At 42.5% G+C, this 19219-nt stretch overlaps 1 protein-coding gene across 1 annotated transcript in view; it reads left to right on the top strand.

The window, feature by feature from the left end:
* Specc1l (sperm antigen with calponin homology and coiled-coil domains 1 like) overlaps nucleotides 1-19219 on the top strand; it is a 112307-nt gene that overhangs the window by 20565 nt on the left and 72523 nt on the right. Inside the window, exons 2-5 of the mRNA XM_059281650.1 lie at nucleotides 191-380; nucleotides 10997-11150; nucleotides 15008-16641; nucleotides 18854-19061. Coding sequence (XP_059137633.1) covers nucleotides 228-380; nucleotides 10997-11150; nucleotides 15008-16641; nucleotides 18854-19061 — 2149 coding nt within the window. The 5' untranslated portion in view covers nucleotides 191-227. The remainder of the gene's footprint in view (nucleotides 1-190; nucleotides 381-10996; nucleotides 11151-15007; nucleotides 16642-18853; nucleotides 19062-19219) is intronic.

The raw sequence follows: 19219 nt of genomic DNA, 5'->3' as shown, positions 1-19219 counted from the left end.
AGTGAGAGCACATTATAAATCAGTAAATTATTACATTTCAATAATGCGAGTTTAAGGATTTTCAACGTTGTTTTCTGTTGTGACATCTGTCTTTCAGATATTTTTATCATGTGGTGAAATTCTTCAGAAATGATTTCTAAAGAGCTGTTTTCCAGTTTTCTTTTCAACGTGATGCTGTTTCTTCCCACAGGTTTGATTGTAAATGCATCACCAAGAGGCAGCCCAGAATGAAGAAAGCAAACAGGAGTGTTGGCTCAGTGCCTAAGGTGTCTGGGGTAAGCAAACCACAAACCATAGAAAAAAGCAAGCCCGAGAACAGCTCTTCAGCACCCACGGGAGGCAAGCCTGTGAAGCCCGGGACAGCAGCGTCTTTGTCAAAGGTATTAACGTAGCAAGATTTGAATATGCAGTGGGTTTTAGGCATGCATTTTCATATGCTGAATTTATTAAAGGAGTATTATTTGGGGTCCACTCTCTACAAGTACTAGGAACACAAGTCTTGGAAGAGATCTTATAGCAAGGTGGCTGTAATTGGTGTTTTGGTCCATCCTTATGAATGAAACTAATAATAGGCTCTGCATGAAAAAAATAACCAAGTGCCTGCTTTATGTAGGGTGTTGTGTGCAGGTGAGCTGGAGGTAGAGTCTGCCTTCAGGGAGCTTGAGGAGGAAAGGATGGTCATCATGAGATGCAAGCAGGAACAACTGATCTATGGTGAAATGTCAGATGCCCAAGAGACAGACAGTATGGACAGCAGATAATGCTCCTAGTTCAGGAAGGCTTTGAAAAGCACAGGCGAGCTGTGTTAAAGGATGGCTGGGTGTCACGTTCCTGTAACTTACTAACAGTGTTTGTTCCGTCACACACACTCTTATAGCATGAATCTCTTTGCTTGTTTTTGCTTTTGAGACAGGGTTTCTCTCTCTGTGTAGCCTTGTAGTTTTTGACTGTCCTGTAACTCTATCTGTAGACTAGGCTGGCATTGAGCTCAGAGATCCTCCTGCCTCTGCTTCTTCAATAGCTGATCCAGTATTAGTCCTAGTTAGCCTTGAGGGTTTTAGTTCAGTAAAAACATAGTTAATTTTCTTTAGACTGTCTTAGAGACTGGATTAAGTTCTTTTTAGTATAGAATTGTAATTGGACCAGAGACTTTGGGGACAGAGATGAGTACATGACTTCAAAGGACTATGGCCGTAATTAAAAGAGAGATTACAAGTGGACAGCACAGATCAAGGACTTAGTCAGTGACAGGTGGTAGCAGGTTTGCTGGTGTTGTTGGATTTGAATCTTTTAGCCCAGGATGGATTTTGGGATCATAGCAGTTTTCCAGGGTATTCTCACTCTTAGGGTATTGTGTATTGGTTTGGGCTATCCAGGGATTGCTCCATGCCAATCTGTCTGTCTATCTATCTATCTATCTATCTATCTATCTATCTATCTATCTATCTATCTATCTATCTATCTTAGTGTGCACATGAGTGTGCATTTGTATGTGTACTCTCATGCCACAGTGTGGGAGTGGGAGTCATTCTTCCATCTTTGTGTCACAGGGCTTGAACTCAGGTTGTTAGTCTTGGTGTCCCGCATCTTTACCTGCTGAGTCACAGCCATTGTCCTCCACCCCCTCTTTTTAAAATGTCTTCTTTTGTTGTTGTTGAGGTTATGTTCTAAGACAGGAGCTTGCTCTGTAGCCCCGTCTGGCCTCAGACTCCCTGCACTCCTCCTGTCTCAGCTCCCCAAGTGCCCAGATGATAAGTGTGTACCACCGCACCCAACTCCTAGTTCAGTGTTGGATGCCGTTGCATACGGATCCACATGGTCCTCTCCAGCCCTTCCAGTTGAAACGTTATTTCCATACTGGCCTGCTTCCTTGCTTTAGTGCTGGGATGTTTGGGGTAGAAACTGACTCTAGGAGGGGTTCTGCTAGTCTGACAAGGAGAAACCAAGTGTGGTCTAACCTCTAACAACCCTTTATTCAGGCAGAGGGTTTTAGGTTCTGGATTCACTTATTTTAAAAGCACTTCAGAAGAACAACTTGGGATGTCCATGTATGTTCTGAAAGATCTAGTAGGAAATGCTGTTCTGTATTTCAAGGTTGTTAAAACTGAACCTGGGCTGATTCAGTGGGCGTGGAGGGCCCTAATTTTTTCCTTAAAATATTCTTGATGAGTTGCTAGTTGTCATCCTGTGGCCTGGGGGACAGTGCCAGGAAGGACCTTTGCCCTACTCCTGATAGACTGACTCAACACCCTGAAGTGTTTCCTTGGTGGTCGTACTGCCACTCTTTCATGTAAGAGAGATGGCATGTTCTGACCTAACAGGTTACTTAGTTGCCGGGCCATCTTCAGAGTGGAGTACCTGTGTGACAGGTGACCTGTTATTTGTGTGACTGGAAGAACAGGTTGAAGTGTTGTTGTTGGATGATGTGTACCACTGCCTGTCTTCTATGTCCCCTGTGTCAGATTTACTATGGTCTGTGCACTGAGCAGGCATGCCACAGCTGAGGTGTGGGGCTGGAGTTGCTGGGAGTTTGGTCTGGAAGGGTGAGTACTTTTCCACTGTAAAGCAAACCGGTATACTTCTCTTGCCAGCACACACCAGCTGTTCCTCCGTTAGGCTTTGTTACAGTAGCAGATTTGTTTAAGTGTGTGTGCGTTGTGTTGGGGAGTGTGTGGGTAGATTTGTAGTAGGGAGGGTCAGCTGTCATACTCTGGGGACACTTTGCCTGTACTGGGTCAGCTAGAAAACTGTTGTTGATTAGAAAATGAAGAAGAGACAAGAAAGAAAAAGCTAAAATAACCAGAAAAAATGAAAACATTAAAGAGCTTTTGAGAGGCTCAGAATTCAACCCCGTGGCAGAGTGCTTGCCTAGCAGGTGTTATGTCCTGGGTTCCATCTCTAGCACTGTATAAAAGAAGGGGATTGACACCTCTCTGACTTATTTATATTTTGTTTTTCAGAGTTACTGTAGTTCACTGTTCCTCTGGCACAAACCTCCCACAACCTTCATTCCTGTGACTATAATGGAGCATTGATGAGTAGCAGGATAAATGAAGTGTTTTGTTTTCAGTTATTTAGAGTTCATGTGTACATACTTAACCCCATTCATACATTTTTGCCATTGGTCAATTTTCCCATGACCCCTTTCTCATAGGGTAAGGGTAAAAGCACTTGAACTTTTTTAGTATCTCATTTCAGATGCCAACTCTAGTTAAGAGTCCAGAGGATGATCTTTGTGACTTAGAGCTCCAGTCACTCTAGATGGGAGCTGTGGTGGTAGGAAATGAGCAGTCATCGCTCTTGCAGTGAGATTGATGGAGGGAGGTTATTCTCACACTTGTCAGGGGTTGTGCTGATCTGGTTAGGGCTTCAGCTCTTTGTCAGAGTCAATAGCTAAGCTTCGTTTCCATGCTGAGGTGGTCCCTCCGTGCTGGCACCTTCCACTTGGCATGCTGCTCGGTTATTCATAGTACTTGAAGAAGCAGCAGAGTCCCCTTTGTATTGGGAAATGTTTTTTGTAAAAATCGATGGAGGGAACTAATAAGCTTCAGTCAGAACACAAGTAACTGATAGTACTCTGTAATTATTTTGATCATACTTTCCTGCAATTATTATTTTTGTAGTATAAAAGTTTAGTTAACAGGGTTGTAGCTTTGTCATAGGCTGCTTGTACACACATACACACATACACACACACACACACACACACACACACACACACACCCATGCACACAGGCACACAGGTAGAGAGGGTGAGTCGGGGGAAGAGAAAGAAAAAGTTAACAGTGTGGCGGTTCCCCTCTGAAATGTACAATTTGGAAAATAATCCTAAAATTTAGGAAAATACATAGACTAGACTTGACCATGAGGTGTATCTAATACTTTGTGAGATTTCACTCTATATCTGCAATATTTTTGCCAAATTAATTGAATCTTGCATCTGTTGTTAAAGGTTCATTCATAACATGTTCCTTCATCAATTTCATGTTTTGGGATGTTATTGATAGGGAATCATTTATGGGAATGTACATCTATTTATAGAATCATAGCATAATTAGAAGAAATGGAAAAACAGCATTGAACGGACAAGTAGTCTAATGTAAAGGCAAGCTGGAAACTGCAGTGTTGTTTTGAACTTGTTATTATGTTGTACAGATGCATTGGCAGATGCTCTCAAAGTATACACTGAGCTTAGTGAATCCTTGTGCAGTGAATGTACCTGCAGCCACCCCTCAGAGCAGGAAGCAACATTCCTGCTTCTCAGCAGCCTCGCTAGCACCTCCTGAGAAGTAACTACTGCCTCAGTGTTCAGCACCAGAAATTCATTTGCCAGTTTTGATTTTTATACAAGCGTAACTACAAACGCTGTTCTTACTATGTGTGTTGGGTGCCTTACCCATATTGTTGTAAACAACAGAACTTCCTTTGCTGCTGGTTAATATTCCATGTGATTAATAGACCTTAGTTTACTCACCTAGCAGATTGTTGAGTGACTTTCAGACTGCACTGGGAGGTTCTCAAGACCATATTGGTAGGAGCATTCTCACGGACATCTTTATGACCCCTGCATCCTCGTTTCTGTTAGCCCTCTAACCAGAGTGTGGCCACTGTGCTGGATTTTAATAGGCTGGTTAAGTTGTTTCTCAACCATGCATACCAGTTTGCACTCCTGGATGCTTAGCGCCACATTGTTACTTCCTTATTTTAACCATTCAGGGCTGTGTAGGGGGTTGTGTAGGAAGTTAATTTGCATGTGTTGTTTTATGAATGAGATGGAGCACCTTTTGTGTGTGCTTTCTTCCTTGTTTTAGAGACAGTATTCTACTATGTTACTGAGGCTTTGGACTCCTGGTCTCAAAGGCTCACACTACCATGCCTGACTCTACCATGTATTCTTTACTAAGAATCACCACAAACTAACTTTTACTATGGTGTTTTAACATTTTCCTGTATATACATGTGCAAGCATGCATATATATATATACGTATATATATATATATACATATATATATGTATATATATATATATATACACACACACAGAGCTTGTCTTAAACCATTTAATTGTAAATTGTAGACAGTAATGATCCTTTACTGCTGAATATTTATATTTTCAAGAAAACAAACATTCTCTTTTATAGCCATAGTACAATTACAAAAACAGGGCATTATATTACTGTAAAGCTAGTAGCTAGTATATAGGCTCATTAAATTTACTAATGCAATAGAGTTCATTACCTCATTACCACAAATGAGAATTTCTTTTCTCTTTAAAAAAGGTTTGCTTTTTGCTTGGCGGTGGCAGCACATGCCTTTAATCCCAGCACTCGGGAGGCAGAGCCAGGCGGATCTCTGTAAGTTTGAGGCCAGCCTGGTCTACAGAGCGAGGTCCAGGACAGGCACCAAAACTACACAGAGAAACCCTGTCTCGAAAAACCAAAAAAAAAAAAAAAAAAAAAAAAGGTTTGCTCATATTTTGTGTGTGAAAGTGTGTTGCCTGCATGTGTGTCTGTATAGCACATGCATACAGTGCCTGCAGAGGCTGGAAGAAGCGTCAGGTCCCCAGGAACTGGGCTTGCAGAGAACCTCCGTTTAGATCCTTAGTCCATTTTTAAAATTGCCATTGTTTCCTCGACTCTTTGATTTCTGAGTTCTTTGTCTCTGGGTGTTACTTTGTCTCTGGGTGTTACTGGGTCTGGGTGTTACTTTGTCTCTGGGTGTTACTGGGTCTGGGTGTTACTTTGTCTCTGGGTGTTACTGGCAAAGTCTCTCCCACTCACTGGTTCCTTCTTCACTCATGATTGTTTTAGTTTTGTGAAGTCACACTTGTCATTTGTTGACCTGAATTCCTCTACAAATGGGGTCCTCTCAGAGTCCTTTCCTACACCCGGATCTTGTAGACACTGCTGCTGTTTACTCCCAGCAGTTTCAGTGTTTTGGGTTTCACAGTGAGGTCTTTGATCCACTTGGATATAATTTGTGCATGGTAATAGATATAGATCTAATATCATTTGCCTGTGCACATCCAGTTTTCCTAGCACCATTTGTTGAAGATGTAGTTTTTTTATCCAGTGGTTTGGTTTCTCTCTCCCCTCCCTCCCTCCCTCCCTCCTTTCCTTCCTTCCTTCCTTCCTTCCTGGTGTGTGTGTGTGTGTGTGTGTGTGTGTGTGTGTGTGTGTGTATGTATGTATGTATGTATATATGTGTACAGGTCAGGGGACAACTTGTGGGAGTTAGTTCTTTCCACCATATAGGTTGCGAAGGTTAAACTCAGATCTTTGGGCTTGGTGTCAAGTGGGCCATCTCTCGAGCCCGCTATACCACAAAACTGATTGTTTTTTAATAGCTGTGTGCCACACTACGTTGTATACCAATGCAGTTTACACTGTCCTTCCCAAAAGAGTGTATTATCACACTTTTTCTGTTTTTGCCAGCCTGGTCAGTATCAAGTATTTCACTATTTGGTTTCTTTTCTTTCCTTTCTCTTCCTCTTCCTTTTTATTTGTTTGTTTGCTTGTTCATTTATTTCTTTATTTTAACTGTGATGTGTGGTGGTATTGTGTTCCCCAAAATATTGTGTACCCTAATAAACTTATCTGGGGTCAGAGAACAGAAAAGCCACTAGATACTTAGGATAGGCAGTGGTAGCACATGCCTTTAATCCTAGCATTCCAGAGGCAGAAATCCATCTGTTCAAGGATACAGCCAAGCATGGTGACTCATGCCTTTAATCCCAGAAAGCGAGCCATTAATCCTACGGAGTGGTGGTAGAAAGCAGAAAGGTATATAAGGCGTGAGGGCCAGAAACTAGAAGCATTTGGCTGGTTAAGCTTTTAGGTTTTGAGCAGACAGTTCAGCTGAGAGCCATTCAGATATGAGGACACAGAGGCTTCCAGTCTGAGGAAACAGGATCAGCTGAGAAGTTTGCCAGGTGAGGTTAGCTGTGGCCTGTTCTGTCTCTCTGATCTTCCACTGTTCACCCCAGTACCTGGCTCAGGTTTGATTTTATTAATAAGAACTTTGAAGATTCATGCTATAGTGATGAGGGTTTTAAAACTTTTTCTAAACTAAAGTTTTGTCTTAAGATTTTTATTTTTATGTACTTAAGTAGATCGAGTCTTTGTTTCATGATTTCAGTATTTTTGATTGTAGTTAGAACCTTTATTTTTAATGTGGTATAAAACACTTCAAACTCATATTCTTTTTCTACTTTGTGAATACACAGTTTGTTTTCTTGTAAAACCTGTGTCTTCTGAATGACTTTTAAAGCCATAAATAAACTATCTTACTATAGAATTTCTTTATAGAATTTTTTGGTTATTAGTATTTTGGCTTTTTGAGACAAGATTTCTCCATGTAACTGGCTGTCCTGGAACTTGCTACATAGACCAGGCTGGCCTTGAACTCACAGAGATTCACCTGTCTCTGTCTCCTGAGTGCTGGGATTCAAAGTGTGTGCCACCACTCCTGGTTTATTATACTATGATTGTGGTTCTGAGCATATAACCCAGGACCTCACACATGCTGGATAAGAGCTGTCCTGCTGAGCTGCACCCTTGCTTTTGGACTCTTATTTGGCTTCACTGGTTTTTTTTTTTTTTCCTTTTCTGTACTGTGTGATCTGAGTTACAAGTTCAGAGTTTGTGATTTGGTATCCCAGTGTGTGTTTGACTTTGTCATTACCTAAAGGCAAGTTGTAACCAGAGAAGCGTGACTAGGATTAATCTCCCTCTTTGCATGACTTAGAGAATATTTTAGCCTGGTCTGCAGAGGGAGTTCCAGGACAGCCATGGCTACACAGAGAAACTCTGTCTCAGGGGAAGAGAGAGAAGGAAAGAAAAGAATATTTAACATAATGGGGAAGACAAATTAGTTTGAACATAGCTTTTTAAAAAAAACATATAAAAGATGATTTGAAAATATACTTGTTGGTTAAACAGAGCGCTGCTCGTGGCTAGCTGCCGCCATGCCGGCAGAGGAGAGTGCTAATCGGAAGAATCAGAGGCCATGGTTACCTTTTTAAAGCTTTAATGGGAGAGGCGGGGGGAGAGAGAGGGGGGGAGAGAGAGGACAGACAGAAGGAAGGAGCGGAAAAGAAAAGAGAGGGGCATACAGAGGGCCCACCCGCTTTTTAGGCTGGGACGCCATCGCAGGCTGATGATGTAATTAAGGACAGAATCCTTACAACACTATGTTGCTTTTTTATAACTGCTAATGGATGAAGATTGATGGGATAGGGAACTTGAGATTTAGAGGTATTTTGTACCATAGTTGATGGCTCCTTTTTACTAGTAGACAAGTCTTCATGGTTAATGTCATTTCCCCTATTCTCTTTATCCTATGTATTTTAGATGTCAAACAGTATGACAATCCTTAATTATCCGAGTACAATTTTGTAAATGTTTGAAAAACTGATCCCTTTTCCGTCTATTTTTAGTTTTTAATTTAAAAAATATAGTATGAGTGTTTTGCTTGAATGTATGTCTGTACCCTTGTATGTCTGGTGCTCACAGAGGCCAGAAGAAGGCATCAGGTCCCCTGGAATTACAGATGGTTGAGCCACCATGTGGATGCTGGGAGTCAAAGCTGGGTCCTCTGCCAGTACTCTTAACCACTAAGCCATCACTCCAGTCCCCTATTTTTCTTTTTATCTTGGTTTTGGGATCAAACCCAGGTCTGTGAGCATGCTAGATGAGCATTCTATTTCTTAGCCTCATCCCTAAGTCTTCTGAGTCTTAAAATGTTGTTACCTATCTGCACTACTGTAAGACAGCTTTCATAATTGACTGATGAAGGGCAGGTGAGATGGCTCAGTGATTGAAAGGACATACTGCTTTTTCAGAATATCTAGTGTGGCGGTTTGAATAAGAATGGCCCCCATTGACTCCCTTGTTTGAATGCTTGGCCCATAGGGAGTGGCACTGTTAGGAAGTGTGGCATTGTTGAAGGAAGTGTGTCACTGCTGGAGTGGGCTTTGAGGTCTTATATATGCTCAAGCTATGCCCAGTGTGGGACACATTTCACTTCCTGTTGCTTGTTCTTTATCAAGATAAAGAACTCTTAACTCCTTCTTCAGCACCATGTCCCGCTAATGACAATGGGCTACATCTGAAAGTGTAAGCCACCTGAATTAAATGTTTTCCTTTATAAGAGTTGCTGTGGTCATGGTATCTCTTCACAGCAATAGAAACCCTTGTTAAGACACCTAGGTTCGCTATACCCAACACTCATATGTTGACTCACAATCATCTGTAACTCCAGTTCCAGGGGATCCAATGCCCTCTTCTGACCTCTGACTCACAATCATCTGTAACTCCAGGTCCAGGGGATCCAATGCCCTCTCCTGACCTCTGTGGGAACAAATCTCAAATGTGCTGTACAGCCATATATGCAGGCAAAATATCCATACACATTAAATTTTTTATATATATATATAATGATGACAACAGACATTTCCATATGGAATCCCTGGTATTGAAAACTGGAAGAAACTTCAGAGTTTACTCATGTATGAACCATTTTTACTTGTAGAAGTGAATTCGTTATGATTATTTTAAGAGCATTGCTTTAGCCAAAGTTAGTAAATCAGTCAGCTAAAGTGTACTTTCACCTTAAGTGGAGAAAAGCTTTGAGTTCTTTTATTAAAAAGCATTTTTTCTTGGTCTGGAAGATGTTCAGTGGGTAAAGGCATTTGCTGCCGGGCCTGACCACTTGTGTTTGATCCCCAGGATCAATAGAGAATAGATTCCAATAGATTGACCTCTGATCTCCACCTGTGCTCTGTGCAAGAAGGCACATACATGTGTACACACATGTATACACACACTAAATACATAAATACATAATTACTAAAGTAATAGCAAGTACTTTTCCTTTTCTACAGTTTTTTAATTCCTGGTGTTTAAAAAAAGAAGTGAAAATGAGTCTCTCTTAGTCACTTTTCTATTGCTGTGGTAAGACACCATGACCAAGGCAACTTATATTTAAAAAAACAAGGGTTTATTGGGCATACAGTTTCAGAAGGTTAGAGTCCATGGCCATCATGGTGGGGAGCGTGGCAGCAGGCAGGCAGTCGTGATGCAGGAGCAGTAGTTGAGAGCTTAAATCTTGATCCATAAGCGTGAGGCAGAGAGAGCTAACTGGGAATAGTTTGGAAACCTCAAAGCCCACCCCCAGTGACACAGCTACTCGAACAAGGCCACACCTCCTAATATTTCCCAGTCTGTCTACTGGGGACCAAGCATTCACATACATGAGCTGCTGGGAGCCTTTCTTACTCCGACCACCACGGGCTCGTCACTGTTTTTCCTTAAATGATATTTTTAAAGCCATTATCATCACCTATAGTGTGTTTCTTTTAAAAATCCTCATATTTTTAATCATCTTTATAAAGTATGAATGTTACAAAATACACCTTAGTGGTGTGATCATTGGTGTCCCTTGATATCCCGATGAAGTCCCAGTTTTTGTTACACAGGTCTTTAAATTTTTTCAGTTTTTTTGCAAATTTAACACTAGAGGATTAGATAAGCTAAGGTGCATTTCAAAATAGTTTCTTTTAGAATCATGTAAAGTAATGAAGATTTACTTGACTCTTAGTGGCAATTTCTAGAACTTAAAGCAGTCAGTATCGGCTATCCTCATTGTCGCTTGTATAGTTTCATTGAAATGATCCCTGTTCATGAGTCATGTCCTAAATGAAAGTTTAATAAGGAAACACCTTCCTGTCTTTGTCTGAATCGGGTACAAGTAGGCACACAGCAGGCATCCATAAAATCTTTTTTCCTGTGCGCGATTTAGTGTCTTAAGGAGACTGTTGTGATTGCCTGTAACTCTAAAGAGACTTTGTGTCTGAGTTTATAGCCCAGTGGTGAACTGCTTATTTATTAAATGTCAGGAAGTCTTATTAGTATAGTAAAAATCCAGAGCCTTGCTGAGTCTTCACATTAATCTTGCTTTGTTTAGTCAATGTCTCTTTATTTTCCTTTGCTTCCAGACCAAGAGCAATGATGACCTTTTAGCTGGAATGGCTGGAGGAGTAAATGTGTCTAATGGTGTCAAAGCAAAGAAGAGCACCTGTTCATCCGCAGCGCCTTCAGCACCTGCCCCTGCCATGACTGTCGTGGAGAGCAAATCCAAGATTAGCACAGGTATGGCTGGTACTCAGTCCTGTACTCATCTGCTTTGGCTGTCCAACTCATAATCAGCCCGGCACCTTCATATCCACCCTCCTCCGGGGGGGCGGGGGAGAGAGAGAATGAGAGAATGTGTGTGTGTGTAAGAATGTTTTACTTGTTTATGTGTATATGGTTTTAAGGCTGACCACTTTGTATTGGGTAACCAGTTAGGGGGCTGACCCTGGGAGAGGTTAACTTTCTTTCTCCCAGCAGTCATCGTTTGCTGGAGTGGGACCCTTTGAGATGATCCTCCCCCCCCCCTTTAGCCTGTCTATTTATAATGCTATTATTGTTTCTGTCTTGTTTGTGCAGTTGCTTCTAGAGGAGACAGTCTTATAGGAGACTTCCTGGTACCTGGTTCTTACAGTCTTTTTGCCTCCTCTTCTGTGATGCTCCCTGAGTCCAGATGCAGGAGCTGTGATGTAAATGTATCCGTTGCAGCTGGGTTCCCTACAACTGGTTGATCTTTGCATTGTGTCCAGTTGGGATTTTCTGTAATGGCTTCAGTGTTTTGTAGAGAGGCTTTGTTGATAAGAAGTGATGGCCACACTTGTCTGTGGTGGTACAGCGATAAGATTTAGAGTGAAGTAAGGAATTAGGCTGGTCTAGCAGAGTGGTGGTAGAAGTCTCTTAGGCCTAGGTAATTCAGTAGATTTCTAGTACCAGGCATAATTTCTTTCCCATTGAGTGGGCCTCAGTCTAACTAGACAGCTGTTGGTTACCACCAACATGTGAGTGCCACTTTATTGCACCTTTAGGATAGCTTGCTTGATGGGTATTGATGTGGATAGTAGTCACAGCTGGGTGGGACTAATAATTGCTTCCCTCCCTTGGCAGTTTGCATAGTACTTCCTGGTACTGTGGAAGCTAGACTGCAAGAGACAGATGGCTTTTAGGTTAGACCCAGCTTCAGTCATGGAGTCCAGTGTACTATGTGTGTGATTTCTTCAGCAGTAGGGGCTTACCCTCAACTCTGATCGGAAACCAAGAACAACAGCCGTAGCCGGTATAGTTTTGGGAATCACTTAGACTACCCTGACCAACCACTCAAAAGGATGTTTCTTGTTTCTGCTACTGGGGTTTTTGTTAGTCTGTGGTTCTTATGGGGAAGATTGTCAGCCCAAGTGGCATTTAAGACACACACACACACACACACACACACACACACATATATACTTAAGTGTGTCTTATATAATTTTAGGTGAATATTAAATATGATTACTTAAGGCTTTATCAATCTTAGTATATTTGTCCCTCTTCCCTTCTATTTAGCTGTTTTTAGACTAATAATATTAATCTAATGATTTATATTATAATAAAACTAATCTAATAAATAAAGTTAATAAATGAACTTAGAAAATCTTACAGTCTAAGGAGGAATATTACCATATTTTACTTCTTATAGTTACAGGAAAAAACCCTTCAAAACCAACAGTGAATATAAGATCATGTGGTGAAACCCCTAATTTGTACAATTAATATGTACTAATAAGTAATTATAAAACATGAAAATGTCACATTATGTGATAAGGCATATGAAAGAAAAGCCAATTGGCCACTGGTATAGCGGCCCCTCTTCAGTCATCAGGTAGCCATCAGCCCCTTTGTGTTAGACTTTCCTAGCCCAGGTTCTGACTGTCCCCTTACCCCTTTGAACTTCTGCAATTTCTTCTTACATTCCAGATCACGCTCCACTGTTCATTTTAATGGTAGTGTGGTATGATTAACAAGAGGGAATGATTCCATCCTTACTTTCTATAAGCATTATTTTATTTGATCCTCACTGTGGCTTTTGAAGTACAGACTCTGTTTTCTTCATTGTAGACAGGAGATAACCATACTGAAGCTTAGCTTAATAGTCTTGCCCAAGGCCATCCTTTTGTTTACTTGATAGATGTTTCTTGGGAACTCGTGCTGTACCAGGCTGTATAAGGTACAGACCTGCTAGTGAAGCGAGGTTTGAATCTTCAGTGTCTTTCTCCCAAGCTGGAGGTCAACACATTTAATGTCCTGCTCATAGGGCAAGCGTGTTGAGATGAAATACTCTGTTGCCACCTCCTCTTTGTGACTGCTAGAGCTGAGCAGGGGGACATTCCAGTGTACACATGTGGTTTCCTGTTGATGGTTACACCTGACCTCAGGATTCATTTATTACCTCCTAGGATTAGGTACTCTAGTTCAGATTGGTATGTCTGTTAGTCTCCTAGTACACCGTAATACAATACCACAGACTGAGTGGTTTACACAACAGACATTTATTTTATTCTAATGTGGCCTGTAAAGCAAAGTATTGGCATTATGGCTTCTCCTGAGGCCTCCTTGGCTATTTGGCTGCTTTCTCACTGTGTCCCCACAATGTGTCCCTCTGCTTCTGTCCTAATCTCCTCTTTTTGTAGACACAAATCACACTGGATAAGGGCCACTCTTACAGTTTGTCTTAGTCAGTGTTCTGTTGCTGTGAAGAGATATCATGACCATGACAACTTTTATAAAAGAAAACATTTAAATTGGGACTTGCTTACAGTTTCAGTGGTATAGTCCATTGTCAGCATGGAGGGAAGCATGGCGACATGCAGGCAGACATGGTGCTGGAGCAATAGCTGAGAGGTCTACGTCTAGATCTGCAGGCAATAGAAAGAGACACTGGGCCAAACTTGGGTTTTGAAACCTCAGAGCCCTCCCCCAGTGACACACTTTCTTCAACAAGGTCACACTTCCTCTAACAAGACCACACCTCCTAATCCTTCCAAATAGTGCCACTCCCTAAGCATTTAAATATTTGAACCTATGGGGGCTGCCATTATTCAAACCAGTCACAGCTCTGTCTGAATTTAATTGACTGATTGAATTACCCTGTCTACAGATACAGTCACATTCTAGGGAGCAGGCATGGCTTTAACATGCACAGTTCTGGGGACATGGTTCAGCCCCAGCAGCATCCTTACTCTTCAGTTCATTGGCTGTCTTGTGATTTTACTGCTTTAGTAGAAGTAGCTTGGATGGCAGGGCCGCACACCCCCAGGCCCAAACAATCAGTGCATTTTTAAAGAACTACCATTTTCTGTAGTGGACAGCAAGGCTATAGAGGTGGTGTAGGAAGAAGATGGTTACTTGTGTGGGGGCTGCTGGTGTGTTCTAAAGCAGCTCTGCAACTGTAAAGTTAGAATGAAGATACCATTTACCTCAAAGTTTTGATGAGTCTTCTATAAATTAATGCCTGTAAATTTGTTCCTCTCCCTGTGTTGTGGTTCTAATGATTGAACCCAGAGCCTTGCACATGCTACACAAATACTCTGCTTTCCTCTTGACCTACTCTGAGATTTTACTGTGTGTACATGGAATAAACCTAAAAGTTCTAGTTCCGCTTAGAGCTTTTGTTACTATTTATGTGGCATTTTGTGATTGGAAACTTGTTTGCATTTCCTTTGGTTGTCATTTTTCTGTGTCTTGTAGGTTGCCTAGACTGGGTGTATTCTGAGGCTAGCTTTCCCTTCATGCTGTTCTGTGATGTCCCTTCACTCTGTTTCCTGTAGTTCATCACCTGACTGGTTGATCTTAGGGCCCATCCTAACTGAGCTTGCCCTAGAATATTGCATTCCAACCAGTATTCTGGCCCTGCTATATCTTTATAACAGATTTATTGAGATATAGTTCATAGTCCATAAAATTTATCCTTCTAATGTATAAAAGGAAATTGACTTTGAAGATGACCAATTACAGGTCTCTGTCAGTGTAGCCGCCCCGCTTTCATTTCAGTAGTTCTGGGCTCTGAACACATGCATTTTTGCTGCTAATAATTTTTTCTTAAATTCTTTGTTTTGAACATGTAGGCACCAGTTCCTCAGCCAAACGGAGTACTTCAGCCGGAAATAAAGAATCCAGTTCTACTAGAGAAAGACTACGTGAACGCACACGGCTAAACCAGAGCAAAAAACTGCCTTCTGTGAGCCAGGGCGCTAACGATGTGGCACTGGCCAAACGCTCTCGCAGTCGCACCGCTACAGAGTGTGACATCCGAATGAGCAAGTCTAAGTCGGACAATCAGATCAGCGACAAAGCTGCTTTGGAAGCCAAGGTGAAAGATCTCCTCACACTGGCCAAAACCAAGGATGTAGAAATTTTACATTTGAGGAACGAACTCCGAGACATGCGTGCTCAGCTGGGCATTAACGAGGAGCCTTCTGAAGGGGATGAACAGTCTGAAGAGAAGGAAACCATGATCGCTCACCAGCCAACTGACGTGGAGTCTACTTTGCTGCAGCTGCAGGAACAGAACACAGCCATCCGCGAGGAGCTCAACCAGCTGAAGAATGAGAACAGAATGCTCAAGGACAGGTTGAATGCACTGGGCTTTTCCCTAGAGCAGAGGCTGGACAACTCTGAAAAACTGTTTGGCTATCAGTCCCTGAGCCCAGAGATCACCGCTGGTAACCAGAGTGATGGAGGAGGAACTCTGACATCTTCAGTAGAAGGTTCTGCCCCTGGCTCAGTGGAAGATCTCCTGAGTCAGGATGAAAATACACTCATGGACCATCAGCACAGTAACTCTATGGACAACCTAGACAGTGAGTGCAGCGAGGTCTACCAGCCCCTCACGTCAAGTGATGATGCTCTGGATGCCCCCTCGTCTTCAGAGTCGGAGGGCATCCCGAGCATAGAGCGCTCTCGGAAGGGGAGCAGTGGGAATGCGAGCGAGGTCTCCGTGGCTTGCCTGACAGAACGGATTCACCAGATGGAAGAGAACCAGCACAGTACCAGCGAGGAGCTTCAGGCGACTCTGCAAGAGTTGGCCGACCTCCAGCAGATTACCCAAGAACTCAACAGTGAGAACGAACGGCTGGGAGAGGAGAAGGTCATTCTGATGGAGTCACTGTGTCAGCAGAGTGATAAGCTGGAACACTTTGGCCGACAGATTGAGTATTTCCGTTCCCTTCTAGATGAGCATCACATTTCTTATGTCATAGATGAAGACGTAAAGAGTGGGCGCTACATGGAACTGGAGCAGCGTTACATGGATTTGGCTGAGAACGCCCGTTTTGAGCGAGAGCAGCTTCTAGGTGTCCAGCAGCATTTAAGCAACACTCTGAAGATGGCCGAGCAAGACAACAAGGAAGCCCAGGAGATGATAGGTGCGCTCAAAGAGCGCAGCCACCACATGGAGCGGATTATTGAGTCTGAGCAGAAGGGCAAGGCGGCCCTGGCAGCCACACTGGAGGAGTACAAAGCTACTGTGGCCAGTGACCAGATAGAGATGAATCGCCTGAAGGCCCAGCTGGAGAACGAAAAGCAGAAAGTGGCCGAGCTGTACTCCATCCATAACTCTGGAGACAAATCTGATATCCAGGACCTCCTGGAGAGCGTTAGGTTGGACAAGGAAAAGGCAGAGACTTTGGCCAGCAGCCTGCAGGAAGATCTGGCTCATACCCGGAATGATGCCAATCGGTTACAGGACACCATTGCTAAGGTATTACCCAAGCAAAGATGTTCTCATTTAGTGTCACACAGCTGCCATATATAGCATGCTTGTTGAAAAACAGAAGTGCTTGCTTAATGCGCCATTGCCTTTTATTTACAGTCATTCTCAAGTTTTCAAATGTGCTACCTTAAATAGAGTAAAATTCTCTTATAATATTACCATTTTCCTCCCAGATGGTCTATAGTTAAAATGAATTCATGCCTCCTCCTGGGCAGTAGAGAACTTTATATCCTCATCTTTAATACACTGGGGCACAGGCTAGATGCTGAGTCAGGATGCCCGTCTTCAGGGCTTGGCGATGTCTGCTGCCTTTTGTCTTGCTGTAGTTGTAGATTTTTCAGATAGCGTTTTCTTGTGAGGTAGTTCTAGTTTAGAGTACAGCTGCTCCTATTTCCTGAAGATGTAGGAATTACTGCTGGCAGAGAGAGCTTAGAGATGATTCTTCTAGTCTCTCGTTTTACAGGTGTTCAGTGTAATAGTTCTGCCTTAGTTAGGGTTTCTGTTGCTGTGAAGAAGCACCAGGCCCACGGCAGCTCTTATAAAGGAAAACATGTAATTGAGGTGGCGGCTTACAGTTCAGAGCTTGAGTCCACGATCATCATGGTGGGAGATGGTGGCGTGCAGGCAGACATGGTGCTGGAGAGGTAGCCGTTTTCAGGCAACAGGAAGTGAACTGAACATCTGGCGGTATCCTGAGCATAGGAGACCTCAAAGCACACCTCCACCAGTGACACACTTCCTCCAACAAGGCCACACCTAACAGTGCCACTCCCTTTGGGGGCCATTTTCTTTCAGACCACCAGAAATAGTGAAGACTCACTCAGTCTGAGTTAGGTTCCTGGTGTTCTGACCAGGGTTCTTTATCGAGAGATTGTTGAAGTGAGTGTTTTTGTACAAGAATATCTATTCTGTCCCACAGTTTGTTTCTTTTTTAATGTGTATGTGTGCTTGTGTTAATTCATGGCATGTGTGTATGTGCCCACAGAGGCCAGAGAAGGGTGCTGGATCTCTTGAAGCTGGAGTTACAAGCTGTTGAGACTCCTGACGTGGGTGCTGGGAACTGAACTAGAGTTGTCTAGAAGAGCAGAAAATGCTCTTGATTGCTGAGATCTCCCCTGCCCAAGTGCCATGAGTTTTAAAGAGAGAAGTTTTAGCTGGGCGGTGGTGGTGCACGCCTTTAATCCAGCACTTGGAAGGCAGAGCCAGGCAGATCTCTGTGAGTTTGAGACCAGCCTGGTCTACAGAGCAAGATCCAGGACAGGCACCAAAACTATACAGAGAAACCCTGTCTTGAAAAAAAAAAAAAAAAGAAGAGGAGAGAAGTTTTAGTGCATCTTTGTTTAAAACCTGAATAACTTATATTTTAACTATTTTCTTGATCCCTTTTTAAAAAATCATTTCCCATTTATTTCAGAGGTGGGAGGGATAGAATATGTGCATGTTGCTGGAGGGCGTCAGTCAGGACAACTTGTGGGAATTGGTTTTCTCCTTCTCTCATGTGAGTGCCAAGGATTGGACTCAGGTCATCAATTTTTGGCAGCAAGTGCCCTTACCTCCTGAGCCATCTTGCCAATCTGTTTGTTAGTGATCACTTTTAGAGATATAATTCAGGAGATACGTGTTGAGGGGCACTATGAACTAATACTTTGATAAAGACTATTAGAAATGAAAAATTCATGTTTTATTTATTTTTTGTATGTGTGTGTCTATGTGACTAGGCTGTGAGTCATGTGAGGAGGATAACTTATTGGGATGTGTTTTCTTCCTCCACCATGTGGGTCAGGGGATTGAACTCAGGTCTTCAGGCTGAGTAGTACTCTACCAACCGAGCCATCTTGCTAGTCTTAATTTTTTTTTAATGGTTTCATATTTAATTTGAGTTCTTTTTTTCTGTCATAAGTACTGTATTTTTTTTAATGGTAGGAGAACATGTTGATCATTCATCAAATGCACACTTTATACCGAAACCGGAAAAGAGAGAAAATGTCCCCAAAATGCTTCATAAATAATCTAGTTAAGTTCAGTAATACATCATTGTTATTTCGGTCAGTGATTTAGCGGAGTTGTGCTTAGACATATCACATGATAATCTTGCTGTAGTGCTGTTCCTCATGTTGTGTTTAGCCAGGTTTTCAGTCTGTCCGTAGACAGTAAATACTTTAGTTGTAGAGGTTGTCTCGAGCTGTCATCCTTCCTTCAGGTAGAAGATGAGTACCGGGCTTTCCAGGAAGAAGCCAAGAAGCAGATTGAAGACTTGAATCTGACGTTGGAAAAAGTGAGATCAGAGCTGGAGGAAAAGGAGACAGAGAGGAGTGACATGAAGGAAACTATCTTTGAACTTGAAGATGAAGTAGAGCAACATCGAGCTGTGAAGCTTCACGACAACCTCATCATTTCTGATTTAGAGAGTGAGTAACGGAGGACTTTCCGTTCCCTTCTGTTCAACCCTTTGCACGCTCGTGTTCAATGGTGAAAATAGTAATCTGACTGGACTGGCACACAGTCTGGACACAGTAGCACAGCTGACTTACAGAAATGCACATTTGACAGAAGTGTGCTTCCCGCG

The sequence above is a fragment of the Peromyscus eremicus genome, chromosome 16_21 (assembly GCF_949786415.1).
Source record: "Peromyscus eremicus chromosome 16_21, PerEre_H2_v1, whole genome shotgun sequence".
NCBI classification, from domain to species: Eukaryota; Metazoa; Chordata; class Mammalia; order Rodentia; family Cricetidae; genus Peromyscus; species Peromyscus eremicus.
This window is presented reverse-complemented; position numbering and strand designations above follow the sequence as displayed.